Below are 21280 nucleotides of genomic sequence, written 5' to 3' on the forward strand. Positions count from 1 at the left end.
TGTCACTGCAAACGCACTTGCCTGCTCTCCTCCCATTCATCTGTGGGAGTCTAAAGTAGCAAGGCAGCTACAGTTAATATCATCCCACCTTAACACTGATGGCTTTATAACCAGGGTTGCAAGCAGAAAAAGGTATTACAGAGCAAAAGGACTAAAGATATTTTAGCCGTTTGTGGTAACGACAATGACAAATCACACTGACAGTTTGTACTTTCTCTGAAGGGCTAAACCGGAAAGCTCTCTTCACAAACCTCTACCTCTCACTGCGGCTGGTTTTCCACACATCATCTCTCCTTTCCATTTTGTTACTTGGCACACCTCCCTCTTTCTCTTTAACACTCCAGTTGTTCTCCTCTGTTTGAAAGCTATAGGCTGTTTGGTGCCTTGAACTGGAACCCAAGGTGAAATGGCCTATAAAAGCAGTGAGTAAAATCTAGCTGAAAGGTTGGAGCTGCAGCAGGGACGGCCTTTTAAACAGGTCACTGAACGTGAATCTATGGCGCGGGGTCTGCTCTGTGTGTCGGTGAGCTGGATTTTCCTAAATAAAGCGGTTGCATCATTAAAACCGGACAACAAAACCGCTGCCTTGTAATTGCCGTCATGCTCATTAGAGTTATTCTCACACTTCCTTTAAACTGTGTTAAGAAATCGTGGTGGAACAGGGCATGCCAAAATCTAAAATGAGGCAGTCGCATCATGTTATGCAGCGTGGACGTCGGTGATTCAGAACTAATTCAATTGCGACAGTAAGGGGGTGTCAGCTGATATCACAAAACATCATCATTTCAATTTGCTTCGTAATCACTAAGACTGTGTCAAAGAGCGTGGCAGTTACAGGGGATAGACGGAGTCGGAGAGAAAAGGAGGCAAGTGGAATCGAGGAGGTGACGGGGGGGGAGACAAGGTTAATTGTGTGCCAAATCACTGTCAAACGGTCGGCATCAGGCCTGGAAATCTTTCCATTAATTTGAATTAGTGGCTTCCATAACCCCCTTCTCCAGTCCCCCTCTCCCCTCTTCTCCCCCTGTCCTCACAGCTCTGTGAGCCTTGTGCGCCGGTCGTGTTCCGCGGCGGCTGTGACAGCAGCCATATTTCACCGGCGTGCGGCGTTGGCCTGTCCTTTAGTGATAAGCTGTAATAGATACTCTCTCAACTCGCCACGGCCTGTTCAAGGTAAGCACAGGAGAGAGCGGAGGGGAAAGCGAGGAGACGAGGGGAAATAAAATTAAAGGAAATGAAAAGGAAAGGAGATTGAATTAAAAACGATACAGTGGGAATGAGAAGACGGGGAAGTGTGCAGAAGAAACGGAAAGTACGTGCGGGGCGGGAGTGGCTGAAAAACAAACTAGGCGAGATGCAGGGAAGAACTGAACAACAGAAGGAAAGGCAGGGGAAGAATTACGGAGAAGGAAGGATGGAGAAGAGATGAGGGAAGGGAGGGAGCGTCGTAGAAAGGGAGTCATGAAAAATGAGGCTCATTGGGAGATAAGGGGGGGATTAACCTTGCTGGTAATGAAGGGAGGGTGTGATGGGAGGACGGAGGGAGGAAGAGAGGGAGAGATAATTAATGAGCTTGCCCTTCCCATGACTCCTAGCTAGAACCCTGGTTTGGAAGTTGCGCTTCACTGGCCAGCCCAGTCCCGGGACAACCGAGAGTCCGGAGAAGGAGCAGCGGCTCTGTGCCTCTGTTTCCTCTGCACTGCTGTTTTATTTCTGGCTTTTAAAACTGCTGCATAACCAGATAAGTTAAGCTGTTAAGTAACTAATCTGTTAAGCTAAAGCTCCAGTTTTTTGGACTATTCACACCAGTATGCTCAATTAAATTTTACTTTGGCACTGGAAAGGAGATTTTGTTATTTGTGACAAGGCATGTTGAAAAACAAAAAACAAGACCACAAAAGTTCTATCAAGTAAAGCCGCGTACACACCAATCACACCAATACAGGAAAAAAGAAGGTACTCTGGATTCACAGAAGTGTGCAAAAGCCTCTCGCCATCCCTCTTTCTTTATATTTAGCAAGGAAAATGGGAAACAGGGGCAGACATGTGCAAACATTCAGGAAAACTGAGTTTGTACAATTTTAACAGGCTTGAAAGTCAATATTTGTTGTGACCACCTTAATTCTTAAACACAGCTGAACTCTCTTAGGCAGCTTTCTTGTCATTTCTTTAAGTAGTCTTCAGGAATAGTTCTCCAGGCTTCTTTAAAGGCATTTAAACCTCTTGTTTGGATGTTGGCTGACTTTCGTTCTGTTCTGCCAAAATGATCCCACACTGCTTCAATAATGTTGAGCTCTGGGCTCTGGGAAGGCCAATCCATGACTGATGGTGTTCCATTCTGTATTTTTCTATCTATTTTACTGTATTGGTAGTGTGTTTGGGATCACTGTCATGCTAAAAAAATCAGGACACTGCCAATAAGATGCTTTCCAAATGGTACAGCATAGTAAATCGAAATCTGACGGCGCTTTTCTGCATTCATAATTCTGTAAATTTTGACAAGATCAACACCACTTGTTGAAATACAGTCTCAAACCATGGAAGTTGTCCAGTTTTCACACATTTTTAAGGACATACTTCACATCACGCTGGCACACGCCAAGTTTCCAGCTTACCTCTTTGGGAATGCCTTGTTGGTGCAAAAATAATATTTTTTTGTCTGTCAAACTGTGTTATTTTTGGCATTTTTTCACACATTCAGCTAAAGAAATGGGAACAAATAATGCATTTTTCAACAGGCTTCTAGTAACAAATTGCCTAAAAATACAATGTAAAAGTGGTTCTTTGTTATGTGTATGTGGTTCATTAGGTGTCTTTATTTTGCTACCACGATTTGGTCAGTGTTACATGTAAAAAAAAAAAAAAAAAAAAAAAAAGGTAAGGTACAAGGACTGAACTGAAAATGAGTGGAGAAACTTTTAAAGCTCTTCAGAAAACCTGGAGAACTATTGCTCCATTTTACTTTTAAAAATTACAAGAAAATCTGACTTCTTCAAAGCAAACTATAAAGAAATGAATGGTGGCTCAAGACATTTTCACCAAAGTGCTTTGTAAAAAATTTTTATATAGCTTCCCATTTTGATGTTTTGAAACTGAACGATTGAGGTGTCGATCCAACTGGAATGCATGTCAGCAACTTTTCAATTAAAACCTAAATTGTATCTGTTTTATTATTTAATTTACTATAAATTGGATCATAATTTACAAAATAAACATCAGTTCATATTAACTAAGGCTTGAAAGTGAGCGAGGCCGTGCATTCAGGGACTAAGGTAATATATCAAGTGAGCAGTGGGGAATAGTCTTGTTTTTCACACAGTTCGCCCTCTATTGGCCAGTATAGAGAATACACTTCTGCATCTGCATGACTTTTAATAGTCGAAAGATTTGTCCATCCTTGATGCACAGTCTATTTTTAGAGGTCAGCCAGTCTGTCACAGTTTTAACCCTATGTGGATTTTCTTATTAAGACAGTAAAAACATTATGACTGATTAATCTATAAAATACAGAAAATCTTAAATTCCGACCCAGTGTGTCAAAATGCGGTTTTTAAACAGGTTTTACCCAAATGTTTTCAAAAAACTCAACCATAGCCACTTGGTGATGTGCATACATTTGGATCTTGCATCTTTCAGTCCAATAAAGTTTAGAAGCTACATTTCAGTGTGTGAAAACGCTCATGAAAGCTCATCACCTATTACACCCTCACCCTCACGAAAAGCTTGCAAACGCTGCAGCAGCTTCGCCTACTCAGCACACCCACTCCCAATTTTCAATGATGCAAGACCATCATAGAAATCTCCTTTTTTTAAAAAAAAACAAAACAATGTTTGTATAAATCCAGCGATATACTCGAGTAGAAATGGGAACGTGAACACAACAGAAGTCATTCTAACACTCCAACCTCATTTTCCCTCTCTCTCCCTCTTTGTGTATTAAATCCCAGCCTCTCTGTGAACCTCTGTCACGACTCACACAGCAGAAACCCTGCATGCGTGGGTATTCACACACACACACACACAAACTCTTAGACTACTACTAGCGCTGCTGCTTTTCTGAAGTACTCCATGCTTTCGCATCAGTGACCAATTTGTGAACAGAAGCTTACCGCTGTCTGAAAAAGATAATATCACAGAGCCCTTCAGACAGCAGATAAACAGACCACTCACAACTCTCCTCTGAGCGTCACGAGACCGAGCAAACTCCCTACAGCACTGATTAATAAAGGATAAAATAAAGCATAGCTGATGCATTAACAGAATAAAGATATTGGGGTTTGTTTGTTTTTTAAAAAAAGCAGCCAATATTCACCGAGTGATAAAAAAATCTGCATCATGTATTTGGGAATTCTCTTATATAAGCAGCTCTTTACAACACAATGCATGAAAAGAAAACAAGAAAACAAGACATGGATTTTAAAAGATACTCTATCATTATTTAGGTAAACACAGAGATAGCTATTCATATCCTCCAGTCCCCTCTGCTGGATAAATGCGGTAAACACAACCAGCTGCTAGAATTTGCCTGCTCAGAAGCTGAAAGATATAAAAGCTTCTTAACACTCAGCAAAATTCAGTGAAAATGATATCCTCAAAACTTTAGGCCATTTATTAATCCATAAAATATTTCATATAAACTTTTTTGTGCAGTTATAATGTATCTATACTACTGCTTAAACACAGTTATTAATATGCAGCTTATATAAGTTAAATACATATTATAAGGATAGAATATGGGAACACGATTTTATTTTATTTTTTTATTCAAGATCAAGATTCAAGATTGTTTTTACACACTCAGCTTCAAATGAGCTGCACATACCAAGTAATTTAGAAAGTTAAAAATGTTTAAATATACAAATACAATTCATATAATTCTGAAAACTGTTAACATTTCCTTATAATTTCTTTGAAAATGACTGGAAAACAATACACTACATAGAATCCAATGCCATGAAGCGCCTGGGGCACAGTTTTTATTCTGATGTTAATGCCAGAGGTTTGGAAGTCTGCAGTTATTGAGTCGGCAGAGCCTCAACAATTTTTACCCACAATGCAGCTCAGTAGTCAGTGAGCCTCAGCAGCTTTACATTGTCTGCCGCTTCATGCTGGGCTGAGTTGCTGTGGTTCCTAAAGGCTTTGCAATATTAGCACTGAAACATAATAATGGAATATCTAGTAAGGAAGACATTTCATAAATTGACTAAAACGATGCCATTTGGTACAAAGTACTAATAAAATGATTCATGCATTGATTTTTTTTTATTTTCAAAGGAAGTTAATTTATATTAATTAAATTGCACATGAACCTTATTTTATTCTTGTATTTTATGCTATTTGTATAGTACTTAGTCTATTGTATATAGTATTCTGTCTATTTTGTATAGTATGTTATTCTGTTCATCTGATTCTATTCTATTGGTTTTCTCTTAATCTTTTACTGCTCTGGAACTTTCTGCCGTGACCAAAAATTTCCCACGTGTGGGACTAATAAAGGATTATTTTACCTTAACCTATAAGACACATTTTCCTTTTTCTTCTGTGAACTAAGAGAGAACAAGACTAGTTTACAGAAGCATTCAGAACTATTAATTAACTATTAAAACTATTAAGAGAAGCAATGTTTTGAGCCAAACCCAAACATATTAAAACCTGTTTTTAAATGCATTAAATTAACGTATTTGTCTCCTTAGACACGACAATGAATAATACGATTCCAGAATGAGTTTCCCAGGAGTGGCAGTGTTTTGGGGGTCGTGGAGAACCCCCAAAATCAGAACCAGCACATTAATTGTGAATCCCACGAACCTGAATATAAATCACTTGCATGTTATATTTACTGATAAAGCCTCGAAGTACAGCGCAGCTTCTGGTAATCAGATTCTCTAAGGTACACATCTAGTGCATCTATTACTAACTTGAACAGCCGCTCCTGACCTCAAAGTCAAAGTTCAACATGACCTCAGCTGGTGTGCAGGCTGATTACTGACTGATTATATAGAAGAAGACTTAACAGAATAGTTACATTATGAGCTGGTCTTAACCAAATATCAACAGAATTATTCAAGAAGCAAATTTTGAAATGATTCCATGATTAATATGTTATGAGCTGACCCGTTTCCTCAGGCCATCCTGCTGTCTGTTAGTTAATAACCATCAACATCATGTCATCCTGAGAAGCTGCATGCTGAGGATTTCATTAAATAGCATCAAACTTAATAATCAATGCAGACTTAAAAAAGTATTCTGTTAAAGTTGACTATAACATATTTCAGCATATAGAAATGCTTTTATCCCAAAAAAAGAACAAGAAAACTATAAAAATCTTTGCTTTCCAAAAATATTTGAAGAATTTTCAATACTCTTAGACGGGCCACTGTTAACTGGCTCTCAACTTTCACAACGAGAGGGCTCATATGTACCCCCAAACTTCTGCATATAGGAGTGAAAAAATAAAGCGGTTAAGAAGCTTAAAGTGGCTTCTCACAATGTGTAGGTGTGCTGATGGTGACCCCTTGTGTAGTAAAACAAGGACTACAATTTTGCCACCAGAACCCCCTGAGTTTCAGGACAGTAAATACAGACATGCCGCAGGCAACATACAGCAGCTCCATCACACCAGAGCTTCATTCAGACCTGTCTTTTCATCCATCCATCCATCCATCCATCTTCTTCCGCTTGTCAGGTCAGGCCCAAGCAGAGAAGCCCAGACCTCTCTCTCCCCAGCCCATTCCTCCAGCTTGTCCGGGGAACACCAAGGTGTTCCCAGGCCAGCCGAGAGATATAATGTCTCCAGCGTGTCCTGGGTCTGCCCTGGGGCCTCCTCCCGGTGGGACATGCCCGCAACACCTCACCCAGGAGGCGCCCAGGAGGCATCCTTGTCAGATGCCCGAACCACCTCAACTGGCTCCTTTCGATATGAAGGAGCAGCGGCTCTACTCTGAGCCCCTCCCGGATGGCCGAACTTCTCACCCTGTCTCTAAGGGAGAGGCCAGCCACCCTTCGGAGGAAGCCCATCTCCGCCGCTGTCTTTTCATATCTAAGCTAAAATCCTTTAATATAATCCAAGGTTACATTTTACAGGAAATTAACTCCTTTTCCAACACCTATGCAAAGTATAAGATGTAGAATTCCTAAAAATCACAAGTGAGACTGAGAAGACTGAAGCATTTTAGGTCCTATTCGTAAACACAGCAATTTTATTAACAATTAATGTGGGTAGAGACCTATTCAGGTCAATTCCTCATCTTTTTATTCTTGAGACTGTAACTGAGTCATGTTTGGCATGATTCACAGTGAAATAATCCTTATTTGTCTTATTTGTACTTGCTTTAATCCTTGAGTTTACTGTTTGGATGCCACTTAGCTCCCTTCAGTTTAACTCTTTCCTCCACAAAGATGACATTTGACGACCTCCCCTGTACTAATAATGACAGGTTTTGACACCTCACTATTAATGGATAAAGATGTGGTTTGATGACCATTAGAAAAGTTTCCAGGTTTTTCCAAGAGTAGCGGCATAGGCAGAGACCCCCCTCCCTAACTTCTGATACAAACCCAGTCATTTTGTTCTAATGCAGGCCTGACATATGATAGAAATCACTCAGTTCAGAAAAGAGCTTCATCAACTGCTCCTAGTAGGTTTTCAAGGGGTAAAGAGTGAAGTCCACCTGCCTGTAGTTCAACTTTCTTATCCTGCTGAGAACACCTACTTAAAGCAGTCTGAAGCCCAAGCTTTTCCCTCGTAGGGTTTTCTTGTACTGCTCTCATTATTTGAAACTTTGGACATCTTTAATATGAGCATCCACCAATCCAGTTGTTAGATTTCTAATGACAGAAACACATAAAAAGAAACAATGTTCCTTATGAAATCAATACAAGACGCAAAATGTCCTGTGTTTTTGTTTGAAGAGCGTAACTTCCACATACATCTAGTTGCCAGAACTTTGGCATTTCTTGCATTCAATCACATTAGCCATATTTGGTTAGAAAAACTGGTCTCATAGGAGGGACAGACACTGATACTGACAGACCTCCTGGCAACCCAAAGTCCTCGTGACCTCCAGAAACTTCTAAATGCCTCTAGATTGAAATTCTAATTCGCACACTGGCTAACGTTGGGGAAAACTCATTTTCCCATAGCAACTGTTGGTTAACACAAGATTCGCTGACCAGTCTGTAGCCCTGTGCGACTGGGGCTTTAGATAAGCTTCCCAGTTCTTTGAAATGATTTTTGGGAGCTGAAACACTGGCAACTACTTGTTACAAGACAAGTACAAGACAGAGTTATTGATTATTAAGGAAATAGAAAAATACAGGAAATATTTGTGATTTCAGTCTTTTTAAAACTGTCTTTTTTTAAAAAATACATTCAAAGACAGAAAAAAAACAAGCATCTGAACTGCTAATAACTTAGCTAATAAAGCTGAAACCTTATTGGTCACTATCTCATATAACCCTAACAGAAGCCTGTGGCCCATCAGCATGTCCACACGTATCATTCGGAAAGCATGGCTGAAAAAATAGTGCTTACTTGTTTATGTGGGTCATGCTGCTGGAGGCCCACTGTGTAGCCCCTTACACCAGCTGCTGAGCACTGGTGGCTATGTTTACCACCAGTGACATGCCTACAACCCCCACAGCTCCCAGCCAGTAGCTCAGACTAGCGTGACCCAATCACCTCTGACCTCAACCTCAGCTACAAGCTCCAGGATCCATGAGTCAGACATGATCCAGCGCATGGAATCAAGAATGATTTCCAGCAAAAATGGATTAGTGGTGGAGGCATAATGAAATACAAACATACAGTCAGAGCAAATCCCCTGATCTTAAGCATATTAGTGTAGTAAAGCCTGGACACTCTTTTTTTTATCCATTCCTCTAAGCACTGGCAGGTTAAGGCTGATTCAGAAGTGGGCAGCAGAAATTTTCTAGAAAATATAATATTAAAAAAATAGAATAAATAAGTTTCCTTGCCAGTTTGGTCATATATGTGGTGGGAATAATGTTGCTCTTTTTTGAAAATTCTCCAAGTGAGCGTGTCACTGCCTGAGAAACTCTCTGATCTAAAGGAGGAAAAAGGAGAGGAAGCAGAGAGCAGGAAGCAGAGGAGGAGATCAATTTGATGTCTCCCAGTTATCTTCTTGTCAACTCAGAGACAGATAAACAGACAGCTTCCCACTATAGATTAATTACACCCTAGCGCTCATTAATCGGAGCCCCGTCAGCCACTACAGGCGCCTACAACACGCTGCCACCCCTATCACTGCTAAGTTGCTACTCCCCTTTCTCCTCATTGGTCTGCTCTCCTGATATCCTTCCTCCCCTCATTTTACCTCTCACACTCAAACATACATGTGTTTACTTTTATCCTTCATTTTACTTTTACCTGCAACTAACAAGACTACTGCATATAAAAAATGGCAGACATGACATGTTTACGAATTACAAAAAGTTAGCATGCTAACACACAAGAACATGGACATGTCAAATACAGGTAAGCTAGCATGAATTATGTTCCTAATATACTTTGCACAGTGTGGGAAAAGTTTGTAGAACCACTCTTAAGAGCACTTATTAAAATTTATTCTCATTTAGCTAAAAAATTATATCTTTGAAACTGAAATTATCATTAAAAATCGGTTTGCTCATGAGCCACCAGTGTGGTGCAGGGCTAACAAAGAGAAACAGATAACCATTCATGCTCACATTCACACCTATAGCTAATTTAGAATCATCAGTTCACCTAACATGTATATATTTGGACTGTGTAAGGAAGTCGGAGTGACCGGAAAGAACTCACATGGACACGGGGAGAATGTGTGAACCCCACTCAGAAAGGCCCCAGCCTAGATTCAAACCCAAGACCTTCTTGTTGTGAGGCGACGGTAGCTAGCCACCTCGCCACCGTGATATAAATGTTTCTGAAACCATTAACACTGAACTGTACCAGCAGGAATAAGGTCAGTTCTCAAACCCTGACCATAACTCTTTCTTGCACACATGAACTAGACTTGGTCTAATTCCAAAGACAAGCAGCTACTTCTCACAGATTATTATACAAAAATAACTTTTCACAAACCTTGAATAACCTTTGCTGTGATACTACCAAATCCTAATATCATTGTTAATTTATAATCACTTCATCTACTATCTATATGCAGTAATAAAGCGGTTACTGATGGAAAACCTTCCAGCAGGGCTACTGGCTGCAGAATGGAGTCCTATAATATGATGTACTAAAACATGACTGATAAAGTGCTAATAGGTCAATCACATGCTTACAGCCCAATAATTAATGGTTAATATGTGTAGCCTGATATAAAGTGTGACCTTAGTAAACTTTGCTAATATTCTGGTAAAATATCTCTATTCCAGAATCAGTTGGAAACTAAAATATCGAGTCAGCCTCTTGAATCAGACTAAGAATAATAAGAACCAACCTGTGTAACCTATGTAATGACAATCAGTCCTTACATAAGCTGACCAGGTACGTCTAAATCAATAAAATAAGAGTAGACTTATTAAAATGATGCTCTCCCTCACTCTCAGTCAGTTTTCCACAGTGAAATGTGAGGTGCAGGATTTGAAGTGTCAGTTGTAGTTTGCTCGCTGGCCACACGAGGATACTGCAGGTCCAGCCATTACACTCCCTCGCACGTGTGTAAAGCAGCACATGGTGATGCAATGCAAACAATGTAATGTGTCCAAAGAGATTAGGAAATTAAAAAGGGCTCTGTACAGTTTCTTATTGCGATATTGCAAAGTACTTTAAATCCACTCATCTTTTAAATCATAGCTTTAGGAGTTCGAGAGACCAGTTGTCTCACATGATTTTTGTTTCTTCAACAATCCGTCCCTGTTTAAAATTCACAGCCTAAATGTCCTTCCAAAAAAACCCACATTCAGACACTGAGGGATGGTTGTTAGCCAGGACATTTTGAGCTGCCCTGGCAAAGTACAGCGCACATCGCCGAAAGCCAAAATTCCCCCGCTGACTGAAGCCTCCGTGAGAGGTGATTTGCAGAGTGTGACTGTGAATGGCAGCCGCGCGAGAAGACAAAGTGAGAAAGCAGAGGAGGAGGAGGAGCAGAGCGAAGGAAGGAACGAGAGAGGTCTAAATCAATGCCATCCACTTCAGCTCAGTGCCAAGAAAGACAGATGCTCTCTCTATCTGCGCGAGTGTGCATGCCGGCACAGACACACATCAATCAGGAGTTATTTTCCTCCGAGTCTATTTCTGCTTTGACCAATTTAATCCTCGATCAATTTGAGATGGAATGTAATACATGCTGAGTCAAAATCAAATTAAACTTGAAATTGAATGCACATTGATCACAACATCTAACTTTCTTTTCTTCCGATTAAGAAGTTGAATGAATGCCACCGTCGCCGTGCATGACAATCTGAAGCGCAAACGCAGTTTGGCAGATCTGGAGCAAAGAAACACTGTAGGTGCGTATCAGCATCTAAAGAGAAAGATGTAGGAAATGTTTGCAGAGTCAAACAAATCATGAAACTCTTGCCTGACTGCACCTTCTTTTAAATCTTCATTGTAAAAAAACAAAAAAACCCCAGAAAGACTGTAAGATCCCATACTTGCAACAAGGGGACACGTTGAGAGATTCTGGACTTGCTCCACATCAGAGCACTTGTCTAGACCTCATTCATTTTCATTCTGGGCAGTCAACTGCCTTGGAGCTCACCCAGTATCGTTAATACACACTTGCAATAAAATGCCTCCTCAAATTAGCAACTCTCAGCGTGCACATGTCAGAACCATAATAGCCTGCATCCCTATTCAATAAATACACAGGTTTGCATTTCTGCCCCTGAAGCAAGGACTGGGTGACCCTGTTAAATCAGAAACACTATCTCTCTCTCTCTACACTTGGTTTCTATATGTACACATACAGCAAACCCAGCACAGCTACAAAAATAACCGCACAAACCTGGAGTTCTAGAAACAGGAGAAAATAACCTGCGCTCTGTACGGCTATAATTCAGAGAGGTCAACTTGCAGTGTTGAAGCAAAAACAAATGCAGGTTTTAAACACAGTCAAACATGTGATCTTTAAAAGTGATCTCACTCTTACCTGCACCCTTCACTGTTTAGTCTAGCACAGTTTCGTGTATGTTTTCACAAAGTGCCTGAAACTGCTGGCACTGAGTGCTGAGACCTGTTGCACAAACAAATATGCATAGCCAGCATACCAGCATGTAGTCTTGGCTCAGCAGCAGCAGAAAGAGTCGAACACCCCACCTGTAACTGTTTATGAGTCGTCTGGGCCTGGGGTTTAACGACTGCCGTCTTCTCAGCCTTCATCGCTACCCCCACCTGCCTCAGCTTCCCTGGCTGCCTCAGTGGCACGGTCCTCCTGCTCGCTCCAGCCCTGAAATCTCCAGCTCCTCGCCCCCCTGCCATAATAAGTTACTCTGCCTGGCTGCAGCTGCATGGATTGACTGTAAGTTTGGCTCTGCGCTCACAGCGACCAACATATGACAGACTTAATCATCAAATTTCCCCACCCTCTGTCACCTGCCAGTAAGCTGCTGGGGGAAGGTGCATGGCTGTACTCTGCTATCAGTGACCCACTGACATTTACAGTAGTACTAGATGTGATCCTGAATGTCAGGGCTGCTGTCACGTGCTTTCTACTATACCAGCCAATCCTTTGTCTCTATTCCGTGAAAGCCTCATTTCTAACTGACCCAAAGCATGACTCTTCAGCACCTTTTAAGCTATTAAACCAAGCATTGTTATTCAACAGTATCTACTGGATATTTACTTTGCCACCGAGAGTGCATATTGTGGCAATATTTTCCACAGTTCCAGCGTGATGTAAGGCTGAGATATTTTCAGTGCAGCTATAATGGGTTTGACAACAGCGAGATGTTCAGCTACCTAAAATATCAGCAGTTCTCTCCACCTACACTACCTGCAGTATATGTAACCCACAGCTGAAATGCAAGAAGTTTAGGGATTAGCACTGCAGGCTGTCAGCAGTCGGCTTGGGAAATGCTAGAAATTGTAAAAAGGAGAAGAGTATTACAAAACAGGCTGAAGCAAAGAGAGCACATTAAAATGACATCTTCATTGCATAACTCCTTCTCACTGTGGAGCAGTAACTCTGAAATGGTTTATCAAGTTTTGGATTTCATCAGCAACGCTTTATTACAGAAAATTTCCTTTTGCATAAGCTTCGACGTGGAAACGTGAACAGGAAGAGTTCTTTCATGTCCTGAAAGAGACTTTTATTTTGAAGGGTGTTCACTTGAGGTCTTTAAGTGCTGCTGATACATGATTAGCATGTTTAAAAATGTGTACGTTTATGTGATTAGTCCTCCACTAAGGTTTGACAGCTTCCTAAAAGTACTACAGTACTCTGTTTTTGGTAACCATTGTCCTTGATGTAAATATGTAAAAATTGTGTATGTTTCTGTTCTGTGTCTTGTGTACTGTTTGTTTGTATATGTGTCTTTCTTGCTGCTGTTACACCCAAATTTCCCTTTGTGGGACAATTAAAGGATTATTCTATTCTTTTCTTTTCTATTCTATTCTATTCTATTCTATTCTATTCTATTCTAAAAAAGTGAACTATTATTAGAAGTACCCCAATTTTTCCCCAAAACTGTATTTAGTGTGACTCCTGTGGCCATACTTCCTCTTTTAATCAGGACTTCTCTTGAAGATGATACACATTACATTTGCTCTCTGAACCTTCACTATTTTTCTACTTTCAAATGTAAAGCTTGGTTGCTTGAAAACACACAATGTTATTGTACTTTTGCAGCATTTTGAACTTCCTACTTTGCTTCTAATGTGTAAACCACAGACGGAAAGAGCTGTCATGACATTACCTACTGGTCAGTGAATTCCTGTGATGAAGTCAGGAGCAGAGAAAGTGAGAAGACCACATGGCCAGTCAGCAGCATACACAGCATTACTGGCCACTAAGGTCAAATATAATATGGGCATGATTTAGTTGAAAGTAGTTGTTTACATGCTTCTTTCAGGTGTGCTCAGAGTCCACATGCATAGCTGGGGAATTATAGTTTAAGCCCTACTTTACGTGACTACAAACACCACAGGGCCCATTCACACAGACTCACTGAAGTGGAAACACCAACGAAGGCCTAACTAATGACCCCATGATTCTCTTGTGCTTTTAAGAGCAGTCACACCAACATCAACATCCTCTCTTGAAATGCCATCTTATTCATTTGTACCAACACGATAATTCAAACCAAGGAAACTGAGATGTTACTATGAGTGTGTAATCTAAACACTTTTCATTTACCTCTATTAACAGCAACTGATGCAACAATCCTTCACCGATTCAATACTCTGCAAGCCTTCAAATCTCTCCATTCATGAACTCCCTGATCTGATTCATCTTTGGAAACCTGAAGATCAGCTAAGGCCATTGAACTACAACCGCATTAGCTTCCCACCCAGATGGCATGAGAGTGAAATTTATATGACGCCAAATAGCTTTGCTGTGTTTGCTGTCAAAAGACGGAGAACAGATATGAGAAAATACATTTTTTAAGCTTGATCATGAACAAGAACGTGTTATGCAAAGATGAGAGCAGTATTAAAGATATGTTGCAAAAGTTCTTCCTGCTAGCCCCCCGGGTCCACTTATTATCTTTGATTGTGAATATCTTTCCTCTACAGCTCCTACAGAATTAAGAGGAATAAGCTCTCGGATGATCTCAGAAATCATTATGGTTTAGCTCTCTATGAAATCCTCATGTTATCTTTTATTTTCTCTCTGGCTTGATGCCAGTTCAGTTCCTCGAGGGTTATTTTGATAACGCTTGTGATAAAACAACTATATAGACTGATGAATCTACCAAAAACACCCTCTAAAATGTTGGTTTTCATTGTTTCTGCAGCATAATGAGACAAGTGTAAATCTGTCTGGCGACGTGTAGCTTTAACTGCAAGACCTGTACTTGCCCAGCATTTTACTGTGTTTAAGTCAGAGGGGTTTCCACTGTCACTGAATCAGCTTTATATTGTCAGGGTACAGTGCCTGTATCTGTAGTGTGTGTGTGTGTGTGTGTGTGTGTGTGTGTGTGTGTGTGTGTGTGTGTGTGTGTGTGTGTGTGTGTATTTCGACATCACTTTAGCTTTCAAAACTGTTACTTGTTGGTAACAAGTAACAGTTAAGCTGAGCTTGTGCTCAACACATAGCAAGTTGTCTGGACATGGCCTAAATGTAAAGTAATATGGTGGTTTCTTATGAAGTCAAAATAAAGCAGGTAATACTGCTGAACACAGCACAGCTGGTAATCTGCTCAAACTAAACTTCTTTGCTATTATATATGTCACCTTCCAGATGGAAAAGAAAAGAATTTAAAAAATATTATGCTTCAGAAGAAAACTGCATGAGAAAAATCACAATATGAGACATATAAGTCTCATAAGACGTGGATATGAAACAAACATTTACTTTTGAAAGAAATGGAAACATTTTTTTCCTATTCCTTTTCACTGTGAGCTTTTCTGTGGAGGTCATTTAGTTTCTTATTTACACGAACGGAAACGTGATATTGGCCGACGGCTGAGGAAACATAAACAAATAGGAACAAGAAGATAGGATTAAGTGGCCAATGCGCACAAATACACACACAAACATTTATAAACACATACATGCGCGCGCGCACACACACACACACACACACACACACACACATAGACACCATCATGGTAAATTACTCTCTCAGCTCTATAGGGGTCTGCAATTTGAGGGTGTCAAAGTCAAGGTGTAATATGAGCCTGGCATTAATAATAGCCATAGCACTGCCCCTGCTAGTGCTAATGAGTGCAACACATTAACACACATGTGGCTTTGGATCGCATGCCCACCCACACACCCACGCATACACGCTCACACTTCAAAAATGAAATACAAACTAACAATGAAGATGTTTTGCATGAGTTGTCACAGTGCGCTTACTTATGCACCACCAGACACATTAAATTCTCAAAATGAAGAAGCTTTAAGAGCACAATGTTTAAAACATGCAAATGCTCTTAGGGCATAGTGTTAGCTTATACTTTTGGATTAACATGTGTGCTAAGGGCTAGTGAAGGCGGAGGGTGGAGAAGGGGGAGAACAGAGATGAGAGCTAAAGCTTCAAGCAATACTAATGCCCAGCTGAGATGAGCAGTCTGACAACAAGGCTACAAGGCCTTGTGAATAAACGATGAGAGCTCAAAGCCACGGGGCATAGGTAGTAGTTATTTTAGCATGATGGCCGTGCCGGCCTCTCTTAACTGCTTAGCACGCAGATGAAAAAGCATATACACACACGCATGCCCACAAAAACATAAGTTAACATGCACACAAAGATACAAACATACCATGTTGACATTTTACTGTACTCTGTCCCTCCATACTGTTTGGTGAGGAGAGCACTGGACAGAGTTGAGACCGACTCATCCAGGCCCACCTGGTGTGTGTGTGTGTGTGTGTGTGTGTGTGTGTGTGTGTGTGTGTGTGTGTGTCTATACGCACACACTTATAAACACTAAGTAGACAGAGCTGGGGGAGTCTGCCAAGCAGAGGAAGCCTTATGTCAATCAAGTGTCAGGGCAAGCTGGAGAGAAGGATATCAGGCCATGGGTGAGACACTATAAATAACCTAGCCCACCTTGGTAGTCAGGGTCAAATACACACACACACACACACACACACACACACACACACACACACACACACACACACACACACACACACACACACACACACACACACACCGTCATATTTACATCACTTCAGAGGACACTGACTTGCATTCATTTCCTAGAGACTTGAAAGAGCCCTGAAAGTATCCAGTTTACTTCAGATTTACACTACACATTTTCTGTTTTTGTACCCCAATCTAGCACTCACAACACCAATATAATACACTGAGAAAATGGAGAGAAAAAAAAACCTTGGAAAATCAGCGCCGTATTCAGAAAATGTACCATTAAAAGAATCACAAGTTCTGAACAGGTTTTTACACAAAACAAAGCCTGAGTTGTGTCACTGAGGCCTTTAAACATGCAAACAACAGAGCTTCTTATGTTATCTGCTTCTTTCAAATAGCACGCTCAAACAAGACTTGCACACATATTTGCTAGTATTTATTCTTTCTACGCGCACTGCAGGTGACAGCGAAAGCATTTGGATTTGATATGGGAGCGAAGTGCCCCCTGAATTCTGAGCAATCTCTAGCTACTTTCAACACAGATCTACCAGCTTAAGACTTAAACTAGAGGCTGATTCAGATGGGATTTGGATCTATAGCAAAAGAGGATCTCAATATTGCACACGCCTTTTACGTTTCTTTCACAAACCAGAGCTGGCTAATGGTACATGTGGTTGCATGAATATAGACAAAACTAAGGCAAATATTTTATTACCCACCTCCTGGATTATTAGTTAATTTAATCCTGAGCTATAAGCAGATATGGCAGATTTAGGCATGCCCTACTGAAGCCTGTTAATTAAAGCAAGAACTCTTAAGTGCTCAGAAACCGACAAAACAGCTGGAGGAAAGATTTGGATATTACCAAGAAAATCTGGCTTCGCTGTCTCCAGGATGTGAAATATCTTTTCAGCTCATTCACGTTCTAATCATTTTGTTGATTAGGAGCCATAAGTATAATGAGGAGAGGAGAGGAGAGGAGAGGAGAGGAGAGGAGAGGAAGTGATTGGATTAGATTAAAGGGTGGATCGAAGGGTTTTTCTAACACATGCAAACCCTTTTGTGCTATTTTCTACAAAGTGACAGCCTCCAGTAGAGCAGAATCAGCTGTCATGGCAACATGCACTTCACATCTCAGCACCCATCATCATCATTATGATTATCATCATCATCATCATCATCATCATCATCATCATTACCAATGATGCTCCATAGCAAAAGGGGAGAAACGAGGGGAGCATGCCACTGCAGTTGATCTCATGTTTTCTTTTCATGCGAATGAAACAAAAGAGTGGAGATGAGGTCTAACAAAGGACTTGGCAGAGCAATGTAGTTATGTCATGTGTTAGTGTGTGTGTGTGTGTGTGTGTGTGTGTGTGTGTGTGTGTGTGTGTGTGTGTGTGTGTGTGTGTGTGTGTGTGGAGCCATTCTCTGTGTTTCTCCCTGTTCCTGCTGACACATCACCTCCACCTGAATGCATGGCAGCAGGCACGTGGGGGAGAGATGTGGAAACAAAACAGCGGGATGTGACTTGTGACTGTGTGAGAGCGACCGTTTGGAGAAAAGAAAAGAAAAAAAAAGGTGAGGTGGGTGTGGGGGTCAGAAGGGAAGAGGAAGTCATACTTTGGGCAACGGCGTTTCGGATGACCGGACTTTCTTGGGAGATATCTGTGAAGAGAGCAAGAGAATTATTTTCTTGTTTCCCCCTCTTCAGAGATATCTCCTGTGGCATATTGCTGTTCTCTGTAACAGGGCTTTGTCTGCTTGGATTTTCCTGTCAGCAGGACCTGCAAGCGGTTCCTGAGAGACTAACAGTGTATTTAGTCTCAAGCTTTGTCATTTATTTAAATGGAACCTTGACTTGTAGTGTTACGTTTTATGAGCTTTCAGTTACAAAAATGGCAAATTTGTTTAAAATTCAAATGTTTCTTGGGATATAATTCATTCCTGACATATTACAGTACAAGGGCAACAGAAGTGGTGTACACAGCAGTAAGTTGTACTGCAGCACCGATCAGGCAAAAAGGGTCCTAAATTTCAAAGCACTGGCCCTCTTAAGTATGCTTGGACCACTTTAAAAGAGAATAATTGCCACATTATAAACAATGACCCTGTAAAGGCCCATTAGGCCCAAAAACAACGCAGAGAGGAAAGGTCCACAGAAATATCAAGGAGCAAATCATCAAGTGGTCAAGTGTGGCTATAACTGGCAACAGTTGGTCAAATGTGTCAAAGTGATATGTTAAGGAGCGCCAATGAACAACAACACATCAGAGGAGACACTCGGAGAGAAGAGGAGACACACAATCACAATCACAGGGGACGTAAGGCGAATGAAAAGACATCAGTTTGAAATCACAGAGGCATTATTTAATGGAAAACATTTATAAAATCAGACAGACAATACATTAAACAATTCTGGACTGACAACAAATATGGGTGGTGTGTATGTCTAACTGCTCTCACACATGCAGTCCATATCAAACAAACGACTCGTGTTTCACGAAAGCAGCACATACGTCTGCTGTGAACATGCAAATCAGATTCACAGACATCTGGTTGCTTGGTCGCAAGCGCTTAGAAAAATATCAAAATAGTGTTTTGATATTTATTTGTTAAGATTCTTTTGTGATTTTTTTCCCTTTTTAACTGGCTGGTAATGTCAGCTGACTTGTGACCAGGGATCATAAATGGTGTGATGACACAAACACAAGTGTGCTATCTAGTTAGTGGATAGGTTAGTAGGTGGCCAGCATAGCCACTGTTTATCCACAACATGTGTCACTACTTTTTTAACCCACTGAAATATAAGAGGGTAAACTGTAATGCAATTAGTTCTATAGCTTTACTGGCAAGAGGGAGTCAATCAGTGTTCACAAAAATGTTTAATGTAGGCTTAAAGCATCATAATAGGCAACAATATGATTACCATTTCCGATTTGATAGAGACATTTAAACAGTGTGAAGTGGCCAGATGGTATGGAGAATTTTCTATTTTGCCTCTGAGGAAAGTGTGCAACAGGTGGAGAGGGAAGCAATAAGAGACAAAAACACTGAGGTGACAGACATTTACAGAGGGTGAGAAAGCACAGACAGCAATAAAAAGGAGAGGCGAGAAGAAAAAAAGTCCATAATTAAGTTCACATAGACACGGCGTGTGTGGGTAAAAGTGGAGGAGAAACAGAGGGATGAACAGCAAGAGAAAGATGTGAGAAAGGTAAGCAACAGGCTGGAAGTGATAAAGAGTTGTCTCTATTGCTAGAGTCTGGCTAGAGTCTGTGTGGTTGTAATGTACCTTCATTGGTGCCAGCTGTATGGGGGTAATGTAGGAGGGGTCCACCATGGGCTTGGGCCGATTGGCAGTGTCTGCCAGGAGGCTCTGCCATTGCTGTGGCAGGCCGGTGAACTTCTGCTCCCGTGGGTCGAAGCCCGTGTGGACCCGGTGCTCGAAGTTAGACGGAGCTGAGATCTCCAGCCGTTTCTTCTTCTTCCCAAACATGCTGGAAAACCCTGGCAAACCTGGCAACCCCAAAAGAAAAAAAAAAAGCATGCTTGTATTAACATTCTCACTGCATCACTGGTTATGCTTATGTTTGACAGCCGTGAGTTAAAGACTATATCTTTAAGATGTCGTTATGAAGTCATCGTGGCAGTATATTCTTCCTTTATCTTGCCTAAAGTTTAATCTTTTTTGTTACATAGTACTAGGATGTTTTATACCACCGCTCTGTAGCATGATGAATCTCTTGTCTTATAATGCTGCAGGTTATAGACGAGGAAAGAACGAACAAAATTATCCAAACACACAAAATAAAAGAAAAAAAGCCAAGTGTCCACTTTGGTTATGTAATGTAAACATCAGGGGGAAAAACGATGGCAGTAGGGATTTTTTTAAACATATGTTGGACAGCGGTCCTATGCAGCTATACAGTCAGAGGCGTATGCTGCATGAAAGCTCCTGTCTGTGCTTTTTGGAGCGGTTTGGAAAACCCACTGTGATTCTCGTGGTTTGGGTGTATGCATAATGTCCGGTCATAGGAACAAAATGTCATAATGCTGTTGGTGTGTGAATGGAGTCTATTGTGTCACTCCTCTCTGAGAGGCATTGTCCTCTGAGGGAAAAAAAAAAAACAGCCCCAGCCACCACTGCCACCCCCACCACCATCTCCTTACTTTTTTTCTCTTTGCGTCTGTTATGGCTCTTGCAGAGATAATGTTTGCTGTGCCATTCCACTCGATCATGCATTTGCATGCATGTACTGCAAATGGGCAAAATAAACAAAAGATCTCCACTTATGCAAACACGCTGAAAACAATTCAACAAAACCGCTTGAGGAGTTTAATGTTTAGATTGTCCCAAGAAAAAAAATGTTTTGCCCCTATCAGAAGAAAACATCATTTACACTCATTACCAGACGCTAACCACTGACCATACACACACACCTTTATACACCACACACACATAGTACATGCATTACAATTGTTACTAGCAAGTAAATCTTTAAACCTCACCTGGTTACCATTATTTTAACATTTCCAACTCGCACAAATAGTGAATAACGCTTAGATTTTC

General features: G+C 40.9%; 1 protein-coding gene across 5 annotated transcripts in view; it reads right to left on the reverse strand.

Annotated features, from left to right (window-relative positions):
* The window catches only part of pak5 (p21 protein (Cdc42/Rac)-activated kinase 5), a 69608-nt gene that overhangs the window by 17870 nt on the left and 30458 nt on the right, over positions 1 to 21280 (reverse strand). For 3 of the 5 annotated variants that reach the window (XM_005449752.4, XM_025899057.1, XM_005449750.4), the window contains exons 2-3: positions 20003 to 20226; positions 18331 to 18375 (exon numbers count right to left, since the gene is read on the reverse strand). In XM_005449752.4, coding sequence (XP_005449809.1) covers positions 18331 to 18375; positions 20003 to 20206 — 249 coding nt within the window. In that variant the 5' untranslated portion in view covers positions 20207 to 20226. Of the gene's footprint in view, positions 1 to 12262; positions 12455 to 18330; positions 18376 to 20002; positions 20227 to 21280 lie in introns of those variants that run through there. The other 2 variants (XM_003440796.5, XM_005449753.4) reach the window with 2 other exon arrangements.

The sequence above is a fragment of the Oreochromis niloticus genome, linkage group LG15, assembly GCF_001858045.2.
Source record: "Oreochromis niloticus isolate F11D_XX linkage group LG15, O_niloticus_UMD_NMBU, whole genome shotgun sequence".
Lineage (NCBI taxonomy): Eukaryota > Metazoa > Chordata > Actinopteri > Cichliformes > Cichlidae > Oreochromis > Oreochromis niloticus.